At 39.6% G+C, this 23616-nt stretch overlaps 1 protein-coding gene across 1 annotated transcript in view; it reads left to right on the top strand.

The window, feature by feature from the left end:
* CHN1 (chimerin 1) overlaps nucleotides 1-23616 on the top strand; it is a 318387-nt gene that overhangs the window by 288242 nt on the left and 6529 nt on the right. Inside the window, exons 9-11 of the mRNA XM_006866659.1 lie at nucleotides 13537-13710; nucleotides 14366-14443; nucleotides 18308-18445. Of these exons, the coding sequence (XP_006866721.1) occupies nucleotides 13537-13710; nucleotides 14366-14443; nucleotides 18308-18445 (390 nt within the window). The remainder of the gene's footprint in view (nucleotides 1-13536; nucleotides 13711-14365; nucleotides 14444-18307; nucleotides 18446-23616) is intronic.

Raw genomic sequence — 23616 nt, 5'->3', positions numbered from 1 at the left:
AATGACTTATTCAATGCAAATACCTTTTTTAAACAATGTAAAAGACGACTATACACATGGACTTCACCAGATGGAATACACAGATGGAATATTCTTTCTGTGGAAAGAGATGGTCGAAAAGTTCCATATTATCAGCCAAAACAAGGCCAGGAGCAGACTGTGGAACAGACCATCACTTGCTCATATGCAAATTCAGGCTGAAGCTGAAGGAAATTAAAACAAGTCCACAAGAGCCAAAATATGTCCTTGAATGCATCTCACCTGAATTTAGAGATCATCTGAAGTAAAGACTTGATGCATTAGACACTAAAGACCGAAGACCAGAAGAGTTGTGGGATGACATCAAGAACATCATACAGGAAGAAAGCAAAAGGTCATCAAGAAGACAAGAAAGAAGGAAAAGACTAAAATGGATGCCAGAAAAGGCTTTGAAAGTTGCTTTCTAGCATAGAGATGCTAAAGCATATGGAAGAAGTGAAGAGGTACAAGAGCTGAGCAGAATATTTCAAAGGTCAACTTGAGAAGACAAAGTCCACATATATAGTCTCCATTTATGTTGTTGTATTTGGTATTTGCAATGAAGAATTGGGTCTTGTGAAACTCTGTTATGCCATATCTGGTATTATTTCTATCACTGAGGCCGTATTTTCTAACTAGTGATCTCTCTTAGTTGTTCCCAATTTTCACATTCCAATCACCAGCAATTATGGATGCATCTTGATTGGATGTTTGTAATAAAGACTGAAAAAGTTGGTAGAATTCTTCAATTTCTTCATCATTGGCTTTGGTGGTTGGTTTGTAATTTGAATAGTTGTATTAACTTGTCTTCCCTTTAGGAATGTAGATACTGTTCTATCACAAACAGCATTGTATTTCAAGATAGATCATGAAATATTCTTTTTGATGATGAATGAGTCACTTTTCCTCTTCGATTTGTCATTCCTGGCATAATAAACCCTACAGTTGTCTAATTCACAATGGTCAGTACCTGCTCACTTCAGCTCACTGTAGTTGTTAGGTGCCACCAAGTCAGTACCGCCTCATAGTGACCCTGTGTACAACACAATGAAGCCCAGTCCTGGGTCAGTCTCACTATCGCTGCTACATTTGAGTCCATTGATGCTGCAGCTGTGCCAATCCATGTCTCTGGGGGTGCTCCTCTTTTTCTCCGACCCTCTACTTTACCAAATATATGATATCCTTTTCCAGTGACTGGTCCCTCCTGACACTATATCCGAAATATGAGAGATGAAGTCTGGCCACCCTGGCTTCCAAGGAGCACTCTAGCTGTACTTCTTCCACCAACACAGATCTGTCTGTTCTTTTAGCAGTCCATGGTACTTTCAGTATTCTTCTCCAATGCCATAACTCAATGCATCAATTCTTATACAGTCTTCCTTATTCACTATCCAACTTTTGCATGCATATGAAGTTATTGAAAATACTTCAGTCCTCAAACTGACATCTTTGCTCTTTAACACTTTAAAGAGATCTTGTGCAACAGATTTGCTTAATAAAATGAATCCTTTGATTGCTTGATTGCTGCTTCCATGAGTGTTAATGGTTGATCCAAGCAAAATGAAGTCTTTGACAACTTCAGTTGCAATCCATTTCCATTTATATGGATGTTGTTTATCGGTCGAGTGATGAGGATTTTTGTTTCTTTTACATTGAGGTGCAACCTATACCGAAGGCTGTGGCCTTTGATTTTTATCAGTAAGTATTTTAATTCCTCTTCACTTTCAGCAAGCAAGGTTGTATCATCTGCATATTGCAGATTGTTAATGAGTCTTCCTCCAATCCTGATGCCATGTTTTTCTTCATATAATCCACCTTCTTGGATTATTTGTTCAGCATACAGATTTAATATGTATGATGAAAGAATACAACCCTGATGCACACCTTTCCTAATTTTAAACCATTCAATGTCCCCTTGTTCTGTTTGCACAACTGTCTCTTGGTCTATGTACAGGATCCTCAGGAGCACAATTAAGTGCTTTGGAATACTCATAGTTCACTGTGTTTGTCAGGATCTTTGCATAGTCAGTAAAGCACAGGTAAATATCTTTCTGGTATTCTCTGTTTTCAACCAAGATCCATCTGACATCAGCAATGATATCCCTCGTTCTATGTCCTCTTCTGAATCCAGCTTGAACCTCTGGAAGTTCTCTGTCAATGTGTGCTTACAACCATTTTTGCATTACCTGTAGTAAAACTTTATACTCATGGGATATCAATGATATTGTCTGATGATTTCCACATTCCATTGGGTCACCTCTCTTTGGGATGGGCACAAATACACAGCTTCTAGTCAGTTGGCCAGGTAGTTGACTTCCAAATTTCTTGGTATAGATGAGTGAGTGCCTCCAGTGCCACATCACTTTTTTGAAAGATTTCAATTTGTATTCCATCAATTCCTGATGCCTTGTTCTTTGCGAATGACTTCAGTGCACCTTGGACTTCTTCCTTCAGTACCATTGGCTCTTGATCATATGCTACCTTTTGAAATCAACACTTTCTTTTTTGGCACAGTGACTCTGTGTATTCTTTCCATCTTCTTTTGATGTTTTCTTCATCATTCCATATTTTGCCCATAGAATTCTTAAGTACTGCAAGTAGAGGTTTGAATTTTTTCTTCATTTCCCTCAATTTGAGAAATGCTGAGTTGTGTTCTTCCCTTTTGGTGTTCTAACTCCAGGTCTTTGCACATTTTGTTATATTTGACTTTGCCTTCTCAGCTGACCTTTGACATTTTCTGTTCAGCTCTGTGCCTTCACATTTCTTCCATTTGCTTTAGCATCTCTATGCCAAAGAGCAAGTTTCAGAATCTTTTCTGACATCCGTTTTGGGCTTTTCTGTCTTCTTGTCTTCTCAGTGACCTTTTTGCTTTCTTCCTGTATAATGTTCTTGATGTCATCGTACAATTCTTCTGGTCTTCAGTCTTTAGTGTCTAATGCATCAAATCTGTTCTAAATGGGCTCTAAACTCAGGTGGGATGTATTCAAGGTCATATTTTGGCTTTCATGGACTTGTTTTAATTTTCTTCAGCTTCAGCCTGAACTTGCATATGAGCAGTTGATGGTCTGTTCCACAATCTTCCGCTGGCCTTGTTTTGGCTGATGATGTGGAGCTTTTCTATCACCTCTTTACACAGAAAAGCATTCCATCTGTATATTCCATCTGGTGAGGTCCATGTGTATAGTCATCTTTTATGTTGTTTAAAAAAGATATTTGCAATTGAACAAGTCATTAGTCTTGCACCAAGTCCCTCTTTTCCAACTACTAATCCTTCCTCTTTATTTCCAACCACCAGTAATTATCAATAGATCCTGAGTGTATGCTTGATCCATTTCAGCCTTAAGAATTTGATAGAGTTCTTCAATTTCATCACCACTGGTTTAGTAAATTTGAATAATAGTGCTATTAACAGGTTTTCCTTGTAGGTGTGTGGATATTATCCTATCACAGACAGCATTGTACCTCATGACTGATCTTGATATGTTCTTTTTGATGATAAATGCGGCGCCATTCCTCTTCAGTTTGTCATTCTCACCATAGTAAGCCATGTGATTGTCAGATTCAAAATGGCCAATAACAGTCCATTTCAGCTCACTAATGCCTAGAATATCAATGTTTATGGGTTCTATTTCACTTTTGAGAATTTCCAATTTTCCTAGCTTCATACTGTGTACATTCCATATTCCGATTATTAATGGATTTTTACAGCTGTTTCTGTTCATTTTGAGTTGTGCCCCATCAGCAAATGAAAGTCACAGTAGTTTTGTTCCATTTACATCATCATGGTCAGCTCTACTTTGAGGAGGCAGCTTTTACCCATTCGCATTTTGAGTGCCTTCCGACCTGAGGGGCTCATCTTTTGGTACTGTATCTGACAATGTGCTGGTGCTCTTCATCCTGTTTCAGTGTTCAGTAATCTGGTGCTGACAGTGTCCCACTGCTATTCCTAAGGTTTTCAGTGCCTAAGTATTTGGAATTAGTTCTCTCCTTCATCCTACTCTATCTTCGTCTGGAAGCTCATCTGAAGCCTGTCCACTGTGGGTGACCCTGCTGATATTTAAAATACTGGTGGCCTAGCTTGCAGAATCACAGCAACACAGAAGGCACTGCAATACAACAAACTGACAGCTCACTGATGGCCTAGGATATTGGTCTTTATGCATTCCCTGTCTTTTTTTAACTTCCAGTTTTCCTAGACTCATTCATTATGCATTCCACATTCCAATTATTGATGGATGTTTACAGCTGTTTCTTCTCTTTTTGTGCCTCATCAGTTGTGCCCTATCAGCAAATGAAGATCCCGAAACCATTACTCCATCCACATCATCAAAGTGGACTCTACTTTCAGGACGCAGCTCTTCCTCAGTCATATTTTAAGTGCCTCCCAACGTGAAGGGCTTATCTTCCTGCCCTAGATCACACAGTGTCTCACTGCTTTTCATAAGGTTTTCAGGGACTAATACCTCAGAAGCAGACCACCTCTCTTCCTTCTTCCTAGTCAGTTCTTAGTCTCAAAGCTCCGCTGAAATCTATCATTAGTAGTCAAGCGCTTAGTGTGCCACCCAGGGAGTCCATACGACTGAAGCAAATAACCTTTAAAAGTAAAGTTCAGAGGATGGCTTTGTTCAGATAGCATAATTTCCCCGAACTATTTTTTCTTTTTTTAGGAAATGAAAGTTAGATGTCAAAGGAATCTGTTTACTATTATAGCATCTTTGAGATTGTTAAACATTTCTCTCCTTGTAAAAACCATTATTACAGTGGTTTGATTTTTCAATGTGTCATTATCATTACTACCCCCCAAAGGAAATTACAATAGTTTTTTTTGTTGTTGTTTTTTGGGGGTGTTTTCCTAATAGTAGAATGTAAGTATCTATTACTTCAAGTATTTGAGCATTTAACTTTTAGGTTGAAGAAAAGACATGGAAGTAATGTCTTTTATGTTAGTCACTGCATTGAGTCTCTGTACTTAAAAAAAATGGTTTGTCCCATTAAGCTAGTGACAAATTTGTTGTTGTTGTTTAAAAAAAACTGCTGAGTCTATTTCAATTCACAGCAACCCTGGAAGAGAGAGTAGAACTGCTCTCTAGGGATTCCGAAACTGTAACTCTTTACTGAAGCAGACAGTTTCATTTACCCTCCCGCAGAGTGGATGGTAGGTTTGAACCACTGACCTTATAGTTAGCAGTCTAAGGTTTAGCCAACTCACCACCAGGGCTCCATTAAGAAATTGATTAGACTTATTTAAAACCTTTGTGTAGCCTCTTGTAGTTGAAAGTAATATCTTTACTAATATTGTTTACTTTGCTTATAAAATTAATGACTTTTGATGTATATCACACTGTGGACTATTCCCAGTTTTTCTGGGATAGGAAAGCAGGCTAAGAAGTATGCTTTGTTGTTGGTGTTGAATGCTGTAAAGTCAGTTCTGATTCATAGCATCCCTGCATAGGGTTTCCAAGGAGGCTGTGAGTTTGAACTGCCAACCTTGAGGTTCAAATCAACCTTGCAGTCCAGTGCTTTATCCTACAGTGCCACACCTGGACTCTGCAGAGGTATGCTTTAAAATAATTAAAAGACAAAATTTACTTAAAATGAATGCTTATAGAAGAGTAATTCTTTCCTTGCAAAACACAGGCAGGCATAATTATATTACCCCTTATGCTTATCAATAAGGAATCCTAGTGATGCAGTGGCTTAAGCAATGAACTGTTGATGGTAAAGTCAACCGTTCACACATATGAGCTACTACTCCATAAGAGAACACTGAGGCTGCCTTGGAAACCGTGTGAGCACTTGAACTCCGTCTTATAGTTTATGCTTATCAGCATATGGTTACAAGTCGGGCTGCTAACCTCAAGGTCGGCAGTTTGAAACTACCAGTCATTGCACGGAGGAACGATGAGGTTTTCTGCTCCCATAAAGATTTACAGCCTCGGAAACCCTACGTAGGGTTTCTATGAGTCAGAACCAACTCCCACAACCACCACCATGTTGTTGTTACGTCTTGACGAGTCAGTTCCGACTCATAGCAACCTATACAGGATTTCCAGTAAGTGGCTGGTGGGTTCGAACTTCTGACCTTATGCTAAGTAATGTCAGGTATTGTTTTGAAAATATGTGTCTCCACTTTCTAGATATAAAGTACAGATGTGTTTTGGAGAACTCAAGCCCCAGAAGACTTTAGAATCACCTGCAGTTTGTTGTCTAATGGACATAAAGTATATTAAATGTTATTTGAATTTTTCATGCCTCTTTTTCATAGGTTTATTCTCTGCTTATTAACTTAAGCAACTGAGAAGGCAAAATGTAACTTGATAGTAACATAAAAATAACCTACCAAACCAAGAGATGAAACAAGTGAAACATTCTTTCTGAACTTTTTTTTCCTGCCATTTGTAATATCGAGCTCCTGGAAAAAATGGATCTATATAGGAGTTATATGACTTTAATAAATAAGTATGAAAACCGAATAAAGTTTTAATGGCAAACTGAAATATTGATACACAGCTAAGTCTTGCCACAGCAATTTTCAGAACAAGCTCAGAGCTGGTGGCTTGCACTGCAAATTTAGCATATATAATAGGTGTGACGCTGTGGCCTAATGCGTCAGACTGCAAAGTCATTTGAACTGCAAGGTCGGTGGTTCAAGCTCACCAGTTGCTCCTTGGAAACCCTATGGGTTGGAATTGACTCGATGGCACTTAACAACAACAACAAAGTTGCTTTATTGTAATGGCTTTTCCCTATCTTGTAGTCTGTGGAATGACTTCATATCCAATCCTACAAAGAATTTGAGCTTTGAAATTTATTGCTAAAAGTTTGCATAATATATTGTCTCATAGTTTCACCTTATTCAAATGGAAGTGAGAATAATCAGTTTATAAAACATTTGTAAATGGTTTATAAAACATCCTCTAATCTGCTGAATCACAAATGATCGTAGGAGCCAGTTGATATTAAAATGAGAGATGATAGCAAACATTCAAAGGAAAATCACATAACTACAAGTGCCATATAGGTCATCTAATATTACATGGCTGCATCAACATTTTACTGTTTTACCTTCTACTGGGTTTCCATGTAGGATTTATAGATAAGAACAGAATGTGACAAAACAAGAATATAATGGGTAAGTTCAATCACTGCCTCTTTAAAATGTCCTGACAGATCAATCCCATAGAGATATCTGTAAGTGACTCTGGGTAAAATATGGCGATGTCTTTTAAGCTCAAGTGTGAGTTGTTGTTGTTGTTAGGTGCCATCGAGTCGGTAACAACCCATAACAACCCTTATGCACAGCAGAACTTAACACTGCCCAATCCTGGGCCAACCTCACTATTGTTTCCACACTTGAGTCTATCGATGCTGCCACTTGGCCAATCCATCTTGTTGGGGGTCTTCTTCTTTTTCTCTGACCCTTCAACTTACCAAACATGATATCCTTCTCCAGAGACTGCTCCCTCCTGACAATATGTCCAAAGTATGAGAGACGAAGTTTGCCCATCCTGGCCTCCAAGGAGCAAGCACTCTGGCTGCATTATTCCAAAACGGATCTGTTGGTTCTTTTGGCAGCCCATGGCACTTTCAATATTCTCCTACAACACCACAATTCAAAAGCATCAATTCTTCTACAGTCTTCCTTATTCACTGTCCAGCTTTCACATACATATGAGGTTATAGAAAATACCATGGCTTAGGTCTGGTGCACCTTAGTCTTCAAGCTGACATCTTTGCTCTTCAGCACTTTAAAAAGGTCTTGTGCAGTAGATTTATACAAGTGTGAGTAGATACAGTTAATAACGGACACAGTATACTTTACTGAATAAGACATTGAAAATATAAAATTCATTTCCAACACATAGACAAAAGACCTCGGAGCACGTGGTGTACCATGTGCTGGTGAAAGTGATGCATGTGGCTCCTAGGAAGAGTGCAGGCATGCAAATCAGAAGACCAAGGTGTGAATCTCAGTTCTGCCCTTTTTCCTGGGTAACTTGAACGAGTCATGGAGCCTCTCTGAGCTTTGTTGTCTTCACCTGTGAGATGAGTGTTGGGGTACGTTGTTATCCAATCCCTTTCCAATTCACTTTGGGACTGGTCAATGCATATGCACTTAAAGTATGACATAAATCAACGTTAGAATGAGAAATACTGAATTAGTCCTGGTGTGGCGCCATAGGATAAGCACTGAACCACAAGGTCAGTTGGAACCACAAGGTCGGCAGTTCAAACTCATCCAGCTGCTCCTTGGAAACCCTGCACAGCGTCGCTGTACGTCAGAACCATTTCAACAGCATTTAGCATCAACAAAATACTGTGTAAGCCTTCTTTCACTTCTGTACAAGATGGAGTAAATACATTTTGTTTTATTCCTCCCAAGAAGTGTAACTAAACACCTTGGACAAAATACATTAATCAACTATGAGAAGACTCCGAAGATGGGAAAAAGAAGAGGATCTTAAGACTTAAGTCACAACCTGATTTTGTTTTGTGAGGTTTTTGTTACTGTTGCTACTGTTAATGTTTTTGGCCTCCTGCATATATCCCAGGTTGGGTACTGAAGAAAACTCAGAACCCATAACTATCAGCAGGCACAATCAAAGAATAAGCCCAAGAAATGCCCGCTTTTCTAAGTCAGAAGACTAGGAAGACATTAGCCTGGCAAAACAGAAACCTTTTAGCTAGACCTATAGCGTAGTGGTTACAAATCGGGCTGCGAACCTTAAGGTCAGCGGTTCGAAACTACTAGCTGCTCCGCGGGAGAAAGATGAGGCTTTCTACTCCCGTAAAGATTTACACCCTCGGAAACCCTGTATAGGGTCGCTATGGGTCGGAACCGACTCGATGGCACTTAGCAACAACAACAACCATCCTCTAGGCAAACACCTCTCCTCCTTCCTCAGTGGGTAGTGCAGCAGCAGTCTGCAGAGCGAGCCCTATCTGACTGTGAAGAGTCCTGTCTTCCATCCCCACTTTGCAATACGAAAGTGCCAGGCCTCCATGGCTGAGCGTGTGGATGAAACCCTGTCTTCCATCCTCACTATAGTAAAAGCAGTGCTCCCCAGTCTTGTCTTTATCCCAGACCTCCAGTGGTGAGACTGCTGAGACCTTGACCGGAAGTCTCAATTCCACTCCTTCCCTGCAGGAACAAGCACCACAACCCTCCTCTCGATCGAGTCTGTGGGATGCCCTGCCTGCCATCCCACTCCTCCCTCCCCACCCAGCACTGCAGAGAGCGTGGGGTACCACTCTGTCACTGGGTAACACAAGCGGGCCAGGCAAAATAGCTTTGCAAAGGCTTTTGTAAACTAAGGTGACATTTTAACTACAGTCTACAAAGTAAGCCAGGATATCTACCCTAAACCTAAACAGGTTGACTACCTACTAAAGTTGAGGATTTAAATAGGAACCAAAGTCTTTACAACACTCAAAACCTCCAAGATACAGTCCAAAATGACTCACCATCCAAGGAACCAGTAAAATCTCAACTTGAGTAAAAAAAAAAAGACAGTCAACATATGCCAACATCAAGATGACACAGATGCTGGACTCATCAGACAAGGAGAACAGCTGTTATAAAAGTACTCCAACTAGCAATGAGGAACACTCTTTAAACAAGTGCGGGGCAGGGGGACAAGAAAGTTAAAAAAAATAAAGCTATAAAAAAGAACCAATAGAAATTTTAGAACTGAAAAGTAGTAACTATACTCTCACTGGCGGAGCTCATTAGATAAATCAATAGAAATGATCTAATCTGAACAACAGAGAAAATCGAGTTTTGAAAGTGACCTGAGCCTCAGACACATATAAGACAATATGAAAAAAATCAATTGTCTCCAAAAAAAAAGGAGAAAAGAAATGCATAGCATGACAATACTGTATGTGATAAGCTTTGGGGTACTACATAGGAAAGGCTTCTTCTCAAAATGTTTAAATACTAACAATGACATGGTAAATCATTAGAATTTACTACATGTGGAGATAAAGTAGCACAGTGGGTTAAGCATTGAAAGATGAGGCAGTCGGCTTCTGTAAAGATTTACAGCCTCCGAAACCCTATGGGACACTTCTGCTGTGTCCTACATATAGGGTCAGTATGAGTTGCAATTGACTCTGCAGCAGTGGGTTTATGTTTAAAGGATTTTCCTGAGTACTTCACACGTTAGTCTTATGTGACCCTCATACATCAGCACTCTATTATTACCACCATTTTATATAACTGAGGCACAAGAAGTAACTCACTCAAGATCACACAGCTAATAGATTTGAGATCTAACTGCAAGTTACTGAAGTTATCGAACACATTGAAATATTCAGGGAAAACCACCTTTCAAGTGGACATTTTACCATTACTCTGTCTTATAATTGAATCCAATATTTTGTAAATTATCAAACACAGATATGGGAACACGGTGGCTCCCTACATAAGCGCTGGACTGTGAACCACAAGGTCCATGGTTTGAGCCCACCAGCCGCTTTGAGGAAGAAGGATGAGGCTTTCTGCTCCCACAAAGATCTAAAGCCTTGGAAACCCTATACAGGTCGCTGTGAGTCAGAACCAACACAGAGGCACTTGACAACAACAACAATATAGATGTTAAAAGGAACTCAGTATACAGAGAAGCAGCTTGTTCTTTAGTGGTGATAATGCTTGGGTCCTGTTAGCACTGGCTCTTCACTTACAGGTGTGCAAAGACCCAGAGTAGTTGTTGGGCCTGAGTTTCCCTCCACACTTAACTTGAGGAGCCGCTCAGTACATAGGAATTCCTCCCTTAGAGCCGCCACAACTCTCATTTCAAGTTGATCCTGGTACATAATTAACTAAAGAACAATTCCATTTGTACTCTCTAACCTAATTGTCCTGGTCTTTGTGCATTACTATTACCATATGTTACTGGAGTACTGTTGTGGTGCTGTAGGATAAGCTCTGGACTGCTAACCACAGGTTGGCAGTTCAAACCCACCATCCGCTCCTTGGAAACCCTATACAGGGTCACTATGAATCAGAACTGACTCCACAGCACATAATAACAACATATGTAACTTGATTACAGCTAGTACTCATAAGTTTTACCCAATGTCATAATAATTAGGATTGTCAGCATTTGTCTTGCATTTACCGTATGTAAAGCAGCTTGAATGCATTGTTATATTTAATTCTTGTAACTTCTCATAAGAATCTCTGGCCCTAAAGGCAAACAAAACTAAGACGTCCAAGGATCGCATACAGCAGTCATGAGATTGTATGATTTTTAAATTGGTTTCATTAGGACCGGACTGTAAAGTTTGTAAGCTAACTTTGATTTTATAAGCAAACTTTGGTCACCATCTTGCTTTCATGAACATAAAAACAAATGTGCTGTGTTTTTTGAAAATAGAAGGGTGATGTGACTTACTTTAATCAAAGTATTCAGCTCTGGTTTATCACACCTCAGTGTAATGTTGCAACGTCTTTGTATTCTCTCTATCCCTTCTCAAACGTAATTGTACTCTTCTTGTTGAAAAGTTTCTGTTGCAATGTGACCTAGAAAATGGATTCTTGCACGTTACATGTTTATAATCCATTAACATTTTAATTTGTTGTTAACTGCCGTCAGGTCGGTTCTTACTCATCGTGACCCTGTGTAAGGTTTCCAAGGAGCGGCTGGTGAGTTTAAACTGCCGATCTTGTGGCTCACACCGACCTTGAGGTGAGGTCAAGTGGATAGCCTACGGCGCCACACCAGGACTCTGATTTCAGTAAAGGTGATATGATGGGTTTATTAAAATTAGGGACACTAGAATCGTAACTGCGAATCATAGGCTAGAATCTCAGCTCCTCTTATATACTGAATGCATAAATTGCTTGAGACTTGAGTTGGTTTCCTCAGCTATAAAATGAGAAGAATGATAGTACCGTATTTGTGTGACAGAATTTGTGAGAAAGCACTTGGAATAGTGCTGGCACTGTAAACATAAATTGACCATAACAGTACTGTTGTTGCTCTGTGCCATCGAGTCAGTTCTAACTCAAAGCTACCATCCAGTGCTTATCCTACAGTGATATACCAGGATAATAGCACTTGTACCAATGATAGCTGTTTTGTGCTACTAGATGATGTTGTTAGTTGCCATCAAGTTTGTTTTGATTCGTAGCAACCCTCCGCACAACAGAATGGGACACTGCGCAGTCCTGTGCCAGCCTCACAGTCACTGGTACGTTTGAGCTCATTGTTTCAGCCGCTGTATCATTCCATCTCATTGTCTCCACTTTACCAAACACAATGTCATTGCCCAGACACTGGTCCCACCTGGTAACTTGTCCAGAGTATGTGTGATGAAATCTCACCATCCTCCTCTAAGGAGCCCTCTGGCTGTACTTCTGGCAGTCCTCAGTCTCTTCAGTGTTCTCTGCCAGCACCATCATTCAAAGGCATCAGCTGTTCTTCAGTCTTCCTTATATATGTTGTCCAGATTCCATATGCTTATGAGGCAACTGAAAATACCATGGCTTCAGTTAGGTGCACTTTAGTCCTCAAAGTGACATCTTTGTTTTTAGCACTTCAAAGAGGTCTTTTGCATTGGATTTGACCAGTGTGGTTTATCATTTAAATTCTTGACTGATGCTTCCATAGAAGTTGATTACAAATCCAAATAAAACTAAATCTTTTCCGATGTCAGTATTTTCTGTATTTATCAGATGTTGCTTATTGTTTAAGTTATGAGCAGTTTCTTTTTTTTTTTTAATGTTGAGATGTAATCCATACTAAAGTTTGTAGTATTTGATCTTCATCTTTAACTGTTTCAAACCCTCCTTGCTTTTACCAAGTAAGGTTGTGTCATCTGCATATTACAGGTTGTTAATGAGCTGTCCTCCAATCCTGATGCCATGTTCTTATTCATATAGTTCAGCTTCTGAGATTATTTGCTCATCATACATCGATAAGTATGGTGAGAGGATACAACCCTGACGCACACCTTTCCTGTTTTAAACCACGTGATGTCCCCTCTTGGCATATATACAGGTTCTTCATATGAATTATGTGTTAATTAACATATACAGAGAATTGTGACTAGATGTGTGAGCAGCACCATTTTAAGAGGGCCCTGGGTACTCTTACTATTTGAGGTCCAATCCCACATCAAATATATTGAAGTACATCTATTTCTCACATTAAATATAAATTTATGTAAATTTAAATAATTGAATTTCGTTTTCAGTTGGCTGGTTGACATACTGGTACATTTTGTCGACATTTAATTAAACGGTTATTAATTTTGGTTCTCAGTCTTTTCTCTAATCTCCTCTGATCATACAGCTATTAAGTGGTGAGCCCTGAGCTAGAATTCTGGTCTCCTGATTTACATCCTTTGCTTTCCAAGAGAAAAGAAAGATGTTTCCATTCCGAAGGAGCTGCTGAAGGCAAATTCCCCTTTTAAGCCTAATTCAAGCAGGAGTGTCTGTTGCTAAAAGAAATACTCCAGAATGTGAAAACAGTCATGAGTTTTTCTCCTTGCTTTCTTTTGTTGGTTTAGATTGTGGTCTGAATGTTCATAAGCAATGTTCCAAGATGGTCCCAAATGACTGCAAGCCTGACTTGAAACACGTCAAGAAGGTGTACAGCTGTGACCTGACAACGCTGGTGAAAGCGCGCATCACGAAGCGGCCCATGGTGGTGGACATGTGCATCAGGGAAATCGAGTCCAGAGGTGAGCACTTCCAGAGCCAAGTGCAGGCCACTTCCTTCCTGGGGGCGTCATTGCACTGTGAAAGCTCGGAAATGAATTCATTCAACGAGTAATCAAACCACTTAATTTCAAACTCTGATGTAACCAGTTGTTTTTAAATGCATGTATAGAAAATGCTTTCAGTCTGCTGAAGTTGATACATTAAGACCAACCATTTCAGTTTTCTTGTTTTTAAAGTCTAAAAGCAAAGGTGTACATGTTCTATTAAAAACTGCCCAAGGCCAAAAACCAGAGCCACACTCTAATTATTCTTTCTTACTTGGGAAAAACTGCTACAAGCCTATTAATACAGTTTATCTTTGTCTTCTGTTATATAAAATGTTATGTAATTGAGGTGATGAATTATTTCCCTTAAGACTTAGAATATTTGATCTAATTAGACAAGCTGACGAGCCAAATTGTAAATGTTCAGGTGACAGTAAGTTAGAGTTAAAGAAGTGTGAGTTAAAGTTTTCTTTTAGGAGAGAAGTGTGGTGAGGTTTTTTAACAGGTATACATTTTCATTCTTTCTGCTACGTTACCTCCTCAGCTCAAAGTCTGGAAAAAGGTTAAAATGTGAAGAAAAGGCATACTAGTTCCAAGCAAACAAAACAGCTCCCACGTGTTTCCTTTCCAGGTCTTAATTCTGAAGGACTCTACCGAGTATCAGGATTTAGTGACCTCATTGAAGATGTCAAGATGGCTTTTGACAGAGGTATGCTCTTCAGCATGTTCATTCACTTAAGACAGTAATACTTTTTAGTAAAATAGTACTGCTTCTTATGGACTTTATGTGGAGTTTTTTCCCATGATTGTTCTTAACCAGTGGTGATTATTACATCAAACAGGAAGATTCAGGTTCTTAAATTTATAATCTGCTATAATTTTTTACTTAGCTCTAGGAATTGAACTGTCAAATTTTAGGATAAGAAAAAAGCCTGAAATTTAATGATATTGTCAATATTGGAGTAACCAAGGTCGGTCCATATTCACCAAAATACATCAAGAGCAATTCAATTGACACAAAACCATGAGGAAAATGAGGCAGTGCATTGGAGTTTTTGAAGCCCTTTCATATCTTTGGTTTCTCTGGCTCAAGTCAGCCCACTGCCTCTGCCTGCACTTAACGCTTCTGCACCACATCACCCTCTCTGTGCCTGAACCCAGACCCAACTCAAGTGTGGGGGAGAGGAGCTGTGGGGCTTCTTATTAACCTTTTTAACTAGTGTTTAAATTAAGATCGGTTTCCATGGTTCTCCAGTTTTCCTTTAATTATGGAATAAGGTAATACCAAAGGGGAGCTGTCACCTCAAATACAGAAAGTAAAAACCAAGTCATAATGACAAAAGTGTGGTGATCTAAAGAGCCACTTTCCTTTGCAAGTATGCATTTCTAACTCCATCTTCCTTCTCCGCATTCACAAACTTCTTATAAGCAATAGAGCCAGGACACAGAAAGGAATTAAATATTTAAATTAAATGATGACTTTTACCAGCCTGATGTGAAGAAATTTAGGCTAATCCAAGAATTTGCTAAGAGCAAAAGACGGCAATGAGTGGTAATGATACGCTAATGCCAAGTAAGGATCTTGAATCCCCGCCCAAGTAGATGTTAAAAGGATCTTTTTTCTCTGGAAGGTAACAACTGAGCATGTCCATTTCCAAATACCAGCCATACTCTCAGAGATAAGCCAGTGCTTCCTGAGTGCTTCCATGGGCCCTGTTGTTTTGTTAAGTGTCGTCCTCGGTTCCGACTCATAGCGACCTGTGTAGGGTTTCTGAGGAGCAGTTGGTGGCTTTGAACTGCTGACTTTGTAGTTCTCAGTCCAGTGATGATCCTACAGTGCCACACCAGGAGTCCTCCATGAGCCCTAGAAAGAAAATAAATTATACCAACAAGCAGGGCCTCAAAAAGTTTGTGAGGAAAAAAAGGGAATTAAAAGAAAATGACATTTTTCCACAAAGTTTTTGAAGCCCCCTCGTGTTTGCTGTCACTGAAAGTATAAAGCAGCGTGTTGGTTTCAATCATAATAAATGAAACACAGGAAAGCAAGATATTAGTTAGAAAAATATTGTGGCAGAGGAGGGAGACAGTAAACCTAAAGTTACTCCTTTTTAAAAAAAATTATTTAAAAAAATAAGAAAAAGACAGAATCAGTGGATCAGTTGAATGCAGGAATTAGTTCATTTAATTTAAGCATCAGGGTAAAAAAAAGCAGAATTTGAAAAATGTGCCCTAGTTTAGGAACTAGCCACTGATTGGAGAACTTAATACCGCAAGGTCAGCAGATGCCATTATAGGTCTGTTCCATTTATCTTCTGGTTGTTACTGTTGCTAAGTGTCATAGAGTCAGTTCCACCTCTCAGCGACCCTGTATAAGGTTTCTAAGGATCGATGGTGGGTTTGAACCGCTGACCTTGTGGTTCACAGCCCAGTGCTAATATCCTACAGCATCACACCAGGAATCCTATCTTCTGGTGGAGCAGCAAATATTTCTGTGACTGGTAAAAAGGTCAGAGCACATAAAAGTCCTTAAGCCTTGCCCTGAGAGAACCCTTGTCTATTGTAGGAGTTAGGAACCAAAAGTAATGAGACAGGGAACAAAGATGTTACAGTATATGCAATATTCATAGCATTATTAGAATATTATGTTGTTGTTACGTGCCATCGAGTTGGTTCCAACCCATACCAACCCTGTATAGGGTTTATGAGGAGTGGCTGATGAGCTTGAACCACTGGCCTTGGACATCAAACTCAAAAATGTGTTATATTATCTTATGACTGTTGAGGAATCTCTGGAGTTTTCATATGGTACTGTAGGATAAACATTGGACTGCTAACTGTAAGGTCAGCAGTTCAAATCCACCAGCTGCTCCTCGGAAACCCTATACAACACTTAGCAACAACAACAAGGGACTATATGGTCTAATTAAACAGCAGATTTCTAAAGAATCAGTGCAATTATGATATGCATGGTAAGTCCCAGAATATTAATCTTTTAGGCTCTTAGATTTTGTAAATAAATTTCTTTTCTGTTGATTCATTAATTCAGCTGCTTGTGAGCTGGGCACTGTTGTCTTTACTTCAGTGCAGCAGTTAGCCACCGGCCCTAACTTGGTCCTTGGACTCATCATGGAAAGGTCACATTAAATACATTAAATACTAATCACAGTATCTTAGCTTAATAAAAATGCCATAAGGGAAAATGTTAATAGTTGGAAAAACTTAATGTAATCTGGGAGGTGAGAACCAGAAGAAATATTTAAGCTAAACTTAAAAGGCGACTAGAAATTAGATGTATACAGTTGCGAGGCAAAGAGTCGGGATATGTAAAGGTTCACCTCGGGAGGTGACGAATGGTCCTAGAACTTGAAGAGTAGTGAGTGAAGGAAAATGAAATGTTATTAACACAACATCCCCCATAGAGAGAGCTTTCTGAGTAGTCAGAAGTTTTCAGAGCAGTCTTCCGATCTGGTGTGACCCATCATGTAACTGAACCACAACAATAGTGACCTCATTTACCAGACCAAAAATTATGGAGCAGGATATGTGAAATCTGGATTCTACTAGAAAAACAGCTAATTGGTACTGGAAAACAGGAGCCTCAAGGTGAAAGAGAAGGAAACTTACTCTTTCTCCTTCCTAAAGAAAAAATGTTGCTACTTTCCTTTGTGCTCCTGACGTTCTGCAGGCCCCCAGCACCTCTGGCTTCCCTCAGGGTCCCCCACTGAAGTAGTGTGGTTGTGAAAGAGAGAGGATCTAATCCAGTTCCCACCTGAATGTTTCTGATCAGTGGAGGTGTTTGCATCTTAAGAGAGACTGCTTTTTGACCCATGGAAATCTTTTATAAGCCAAATTAAACAAAAGAATTCTAGTATTGGCTGTAGCTCAGAGTCGACACTAGTGAAATCTGTGGTAGATGAAGAGGAAGATTTCTGTCTTATCAGTAGAGTGCAGTTCTGCCAGAGGAGCCTCTTTGAAGGAAGGCCCCCTTCGCTGGATAGTCTCCAGTGTCAACACCTCAAAAGTTCTCACCATCTAAGAATTTCTGTATTCTTGTTCTTTCAACACTCTGAAGTTTTGTTTTACTTACTTTTCATTACCTGCCCTCCCTTAAATCTCAGGAAAGATCGAAATGCTATGTACAGGAGACTGGGTTGAAACCGAGGCAACCTTTTGTGGTAGGGGTCTTGTCTCCTGTCAGTTGGGATTGCCTCTGTTGCTACTTTTCACATTCTGTATGTTTATTTATTTATTTATTTTTAATTTTAAAGCAAATCTACACCATTCTCCTGGGAATTCCTGAGAAGTATTTCTATCGACCTCATTCTTCTCCCTCTCCCCCTTTCCAATAATAAAGCACAGAAAAACATGTAACTTTAGAAATAGAAATGGCTTGCTGTTTCACTGAAAATTTAACACTAACATATATCATTAAGCATCCTAAATTTGGTGTTTAAAAAGTGAAACATTGCTAATATTTGAAAACTGAATGTATACACAAAGATGTCATTAAAAAACAAAAAACAGTGCTCTGGGTCCAGTTATTTATTTTTATTTCTGTTAACTTTCCTAAAAGATGGTGAGAAAGCAGATATTTCCGTGACCATGTATGAAGATATCAACATCATCACCGGTGCACTTAAGCTGTACTTTAGGGATCTGCCCATCCCACTCATCACGTATGATGCCTACCCGAAGTTTATAGAATCTGCTAGTAAGTATGGAAGCACATGTCCCGAATCACCTGACAAATCCCGGCCCTGTGGTAGCTGTTGTCCCTGGCCTCCCCACTGAGTCTCTGTAGCCCAGACTATGAAATACTCCCCCAGGGGTCTCTTCCCACGGCTAATGGACTCACACGAATTTTGAGACACTTTTCGCTGACATTATAGGTTGTTTGTGACTTCTTCCATCACAAGTTTCTTTATAACATGCTATCCATATTTTCCAAAATAAGGCTTCTCACATATAAAGACAAAAATGAGTTACTACCAAAATAGAATGGACTAAAATGGTTTCAAAACACAAGACTCTTTTTCTGTTTATTTGTATGTTTTTAGATTTAACAGGCATAAAAATGACTATCAGATTGCCACAAAGGTTTCTAAATTCCTACTCTCGATGCCAGTTCGTAAACTGGCAGCATCGGTCCCTAGATCCCACTTTGTAGAGCTCCAGTTCAGATCAAGAAGATATTTTTGAGATTCTACTGACATGAAAATGAAAAGCAGTTAAGGCTTATTTACCAAGTTCACCTGTAATCTACACTTCATTTTTTAAAGGAGGGAATTCTTAACAGAGTTCTAAGTGTTGGGATTATTGATTTTTAGAAATGACAGACTGTTTCTGTCATTTTGCTTTTCTCTCTTTATAAAGCTATGTTGTTCCCTTGATCTTTCATAGTAACCAAAAATTGCCATGGAATCAATTCCAACTGATAGCCACCCTATAGAGCAGACTAGAACTGAACTGCTCCATGGGTTCCCAAGACTAAGTCTTTACAGAAGCTGAGGTGGATGGGTTCAAACCATCAACCTTTTGGTTAGCAGTTGAGTGCTTAACCACTGTGCCATCAGGGCACTTCTCCTTAATAACCTGACTTGCTATTTGACTTTTAAATTTTTATGAAGTACAGGCTTTCTCTGTTCTAATTTTTCATTACCTCTTCAGAACTTTTGTTGAGAATTTTTGTGGTTAGCTTCATTGAGGGCTGATTTCTTGCCAGTCATTTCAAGCTCTCGTACAGAGAACAGCCCTGAGAATTACACTGGTTTTTACAGTGTGTTCTATGAGGAAGCATAAAGACGTCCAGGCTTCCACCATAGGAATTTAACTCCGGTGTCTGAGGCTGGATTCAGTGTCTTATCATGGAAGCTGGTTGAGGGCCTTCACTATTTCTTGCTTTGTGTGGCAAAAGTTTCCCCTCAGAGAGAAGTCTGGAAAGCACTTCACACACACTTACATTGTAAAGGGCTGCTCGCGTAGAACTTTGTTCTGATCCCCAGGACAGCCCTGAAGAGGGCTGGATATGTGTTCTGTCCCCGTATTGCTTTGGAGTAAAACTGAAACCTGGGTTCTCTGTTTACCCAGGAGCACACAGTTAGCACAGGACAGAACAGGACTCAAATCCAGGTTCTGAACTCTTCACTACTATCTCATCTAATAAAAGGAAAATCCAAGTTCTTGGTAGATGCCAAGGCCTTTTACTCCACATTTCCAAATTACGTCACTTTCTTTCTTCACACCCATCCTATTTTACTGAGGAAAATGTTCCCTGTTTGATTATCCTCATTCAACTTCCAAACCATCTGTCATTGTTCTGCGGTTTGTATCTGAAATAGCCTTCCTGTCTGAAATCAGCAAGCTCCCTTATCTCATGCCCCAGAGAGCTCTTGACATCACATCATAAGAAAGAAACTTCCCCAAATCAAGGTAGAACTCCTTCTTATATGATCGCCTCTTTTGATGTGTAATGTCTATGACATCAAAAACCCTGGCATAATCTTTGTTCATGTTTGATGTTAATATAATTGTTTATGAAACATCAAGCACTTGTACACGTCTTGTCTAGCAGTGAACTCTGTCATTGTTTTGAGTTATGGATATTCTCTTAGAAGGGGCAGGATAAAGAAGGTGAGAGAAGCTAGCTTTGATAGAGCACATATTATGTGCCAGGAGCCATGCTCAGCACTTTAGATCCATAATGTTAGTAGTGAGAAGAGGAGATGCTATATGAAGTATAAGCAAATTGCAAGGTGGCTTCAGCCGAAGAGGTGGCATTGGCATTCAGACCTTTCTTCATCTAACTGCAAACCGTTCGTCTCTTCACTGCACCACACTGTGTGACTCATCCCATGGAACCAGGAACAAAAAACTTACACAGACAAGGAGAACAAAGAAGAACCTCTTCCAAATGAAGAACAGGGTTAGATAGATGACTCTTCCTGAAGCTGTTGCTCTTAAACTTTTTACATCCCAGTCCCTAAAAGGACTTGGGCCATGTTCTTGAGGTCTCAGGTGTCTCTGGCATTCCTTAGCATCTCTTACCAACAAAAAAATCAGTATTCACCATAAAGCTTTCTCCTTTGCTGAGCTATGCCGCTGCAACCTCCCTTGAAGAACCTGCAACTTGAAGCTGAAATAAAGAGGATGCAGAGTGGAGGAGGCCAGGCCATAATCCCCTGGGAACTACCTTGAAATCTTGGTCTAGGTGCCCCCTCTTCACACCAGTTAAGAAATTTCTGTGTTAGACAATAAAGACTTAGAAGACAAGTGTTTCTCACAGGGCCTGCTCAATAACCAGCATTTATGGATGATTCTGGATGATGAGGAAAACAGCAGTACCAAAGCTGGGCTCCTAATACTGCTGAGTGCAGGAAATCTTCCTCTGGTCAAGCAGTCCAAGAGCTCTTTTCCCACAAGAACTCAGAAAAAGTACATGACTCAGTTGGTGTATGACCTTGAATGAGTCATATAAACTCAGAACTAAAGCACAGAGGTCTTTATCCTAAGTAACTTAATATTTCCTGAACAGAAACTTGAGTATGAGAACTTGTTCTGAGGTTTTCCCTCAACTCTGCCACTGACTCATCCCTTTGGTTTAGCTACATTTTATTCTCTTTGTATTTGAGTTTCTCTGTCAAGAATTGACAATACAAACTTTAAAAGAGCTTTTCATTGTATCTTGTTACAATTTCAGATACTATTTCCTGCCACCTCAGTGTCAAAATTCTCCAGATCCTGCCAGTCCCTGCTATCTCTTCTCCCAGCCACAGGCTGTCCTTCTCCTTAGTCCCAGTGTACTTGGTCCAGACCTCTTCCACAACCATCTTCCTTCTGGCTAAATTAAAATGGACAGTAGTTCTGTAAAGGGAAGAAAAGGAGTATGAATTCTAGGGGGAAATCTCTCACTTTTTATGTCAGTGTTGTCTTAGGCTGGGTTCTCTAGAGAAACAAAACCAGTGAGGCACTGTCTGTCTGTATGTATATGAAGACACATGTGTGTCAAGAAAATGCTCATCCAGTTGTAGAGGTAGGCAAGTCCCAAATCCTTGGATCAGATAAGCCAGGATTGACAGGTCAGACAGCAGGCAGGCAGGTAAGATGGCAAGCTGCTAACAACTCTCAGGATTGGCAAGCAATAGAGTAGGCCACTGGCTCAAATCCAGATGAACCTAGATACAGAATCTAGACCCACCAGAAAGCCAGCAAGTTTTGCCTTAAGTGTCTAGTATATTGGAAGTAGGGCATACCCCCCCAAGAAAACTTCTTTTCAATTGATTGGTTGCTCATAGCAGATCTTAACATAGATGTGATAACATTATATTAGATCTCACCTCAAGGACATCTCAACTGGACTACATCTCAGCTACTAAATCACTGAGCACCCTGACCCAGTCAAGTTGACACAAAACCTTAACTTTCACAAATACATTTAATGCATTTTGTCATATATTCCCAAATTCATATCTCCAACCTAGACCTTTCCCTGAATACCAGATTAATCCATGGCCAGCATATTTATTTGGATATCTGACAAACATCTCAAAATGACTTCCTGATTTCCTCCATATTTTCTCATCTGAGTTCATCCTCCCAGCTGCCTACGCCCAAAACTTGAGCAATTCTTGATTCAGTTCTTTCTCAAACATCCCTCATGAGGAAATCCTGTGCACATTATCTTCATAATAGTTCCAGAATCCAAAACTTTTCATCACCTTCACTGGTGTAAGCTACTATCATTCTTCATCTGGATTTTTATAATAATTACTGGCATGGTCTATCTACTCACACTATTACCCTCTGGGTTTGCAACATGGCAGCCAAAGAAGATGCGCTGTGAACAGTGTAGGCTGAATCATGCCACTGTTTAGAACACGCTCATTTCTTTCATAATAGCATTAAACCCTAAAAATCAGTACACGACCGGATGTGGTAGAGTACCCTGTTACCGTTGTGAGCTCATCTCCTCCTGCTCACTTCTTCGCCACTTCAGCCATACTTCGCTCCTTGCTTTTCTTCAAACATTACAGGTGTGTTTTCCCTTTGGGGTCTTTGTTCTGCTCTTCTTTGCTTGGAGCCATCTCCCCAGATATCCACACAGCTCACCCCTCATTTCTTTAAAATCTTTGCTTATGACCTTCTTGTTGAGATCTGTCCTGACCATACCATTTAACATAGCAAACCCTCAGTACTGCCGGTGCTTCCTGTCCTGCTGACTCATTCTAATAAATGATAAAATTTACTTATTTATCGTATTTTTTGTTGTCTTTTACCCTGTTATTGAAGGGAAACTCCCTAGGAGCGGGAATTTTATTTGTTAACCCACCAGCACCATCTTGAATTTCTCGTCAGCTTCTCCTCACAAAGTTCAGTGGTGGAAGTAAAGGAGAAAGTTGGTGACTCTTATAAACTTCTAGAAGAGTGTGGTTTCAAATGAATAATTCTAATATAAAAACTAAGTAGAGAGTAAATGGAATTTTCTTCTCTTAATTCTAGCTATTGAATTTTGAAATTTGAGATGGTATTACTATCCTATGACTTAACATTCTTTAAAGGCCCAGGTTTCAAAGACCAAGCATTATCAGGACAAAATATGAAGAATTCGTTTTTCATTACAAAGAAGTGAACCAGAAACTGAGAAAGCTTTGGGCATGGATTATAAAATGTAAAGTTTCTTTTAATTAAAAATGTTTAGTCCTTGTTTATATTCTGAAATTTGTCAGTTCTGTTCAACTTTTGAATTTTGTCAATGCTAAAATCTTTTCACATTCATCTTAGGTCTATTTTTTACCTGACACCAACACATTGCCATTGAGTTGGTTACTTTTTTTTTTTTTTTTTTCAACACATTGCCATTGAGTTGGTTACTTTTTTTTTTTTTTT

Source organism: Chrysochloris asiatica, unplaced genomic scaffold (genome assembly GCF_000296735.1).
Source record: "Chrysochloris asiatica unplaced genomic scaffold, ChrAsi1.0 scaffold00094, whole genome shotgun sequence".
Taxonomy (NCBI): Eukaryota; Metazoa; Chordata; class Mammalia; order Afrosoricida; family Chrysochloridae; genus Chrysochloris; species Chrysochloris asiatica.
Note: the sequence above shows the minus strand (reverse complement) of the source record. Positions and strands in the feature narration are given on the sequence as shown.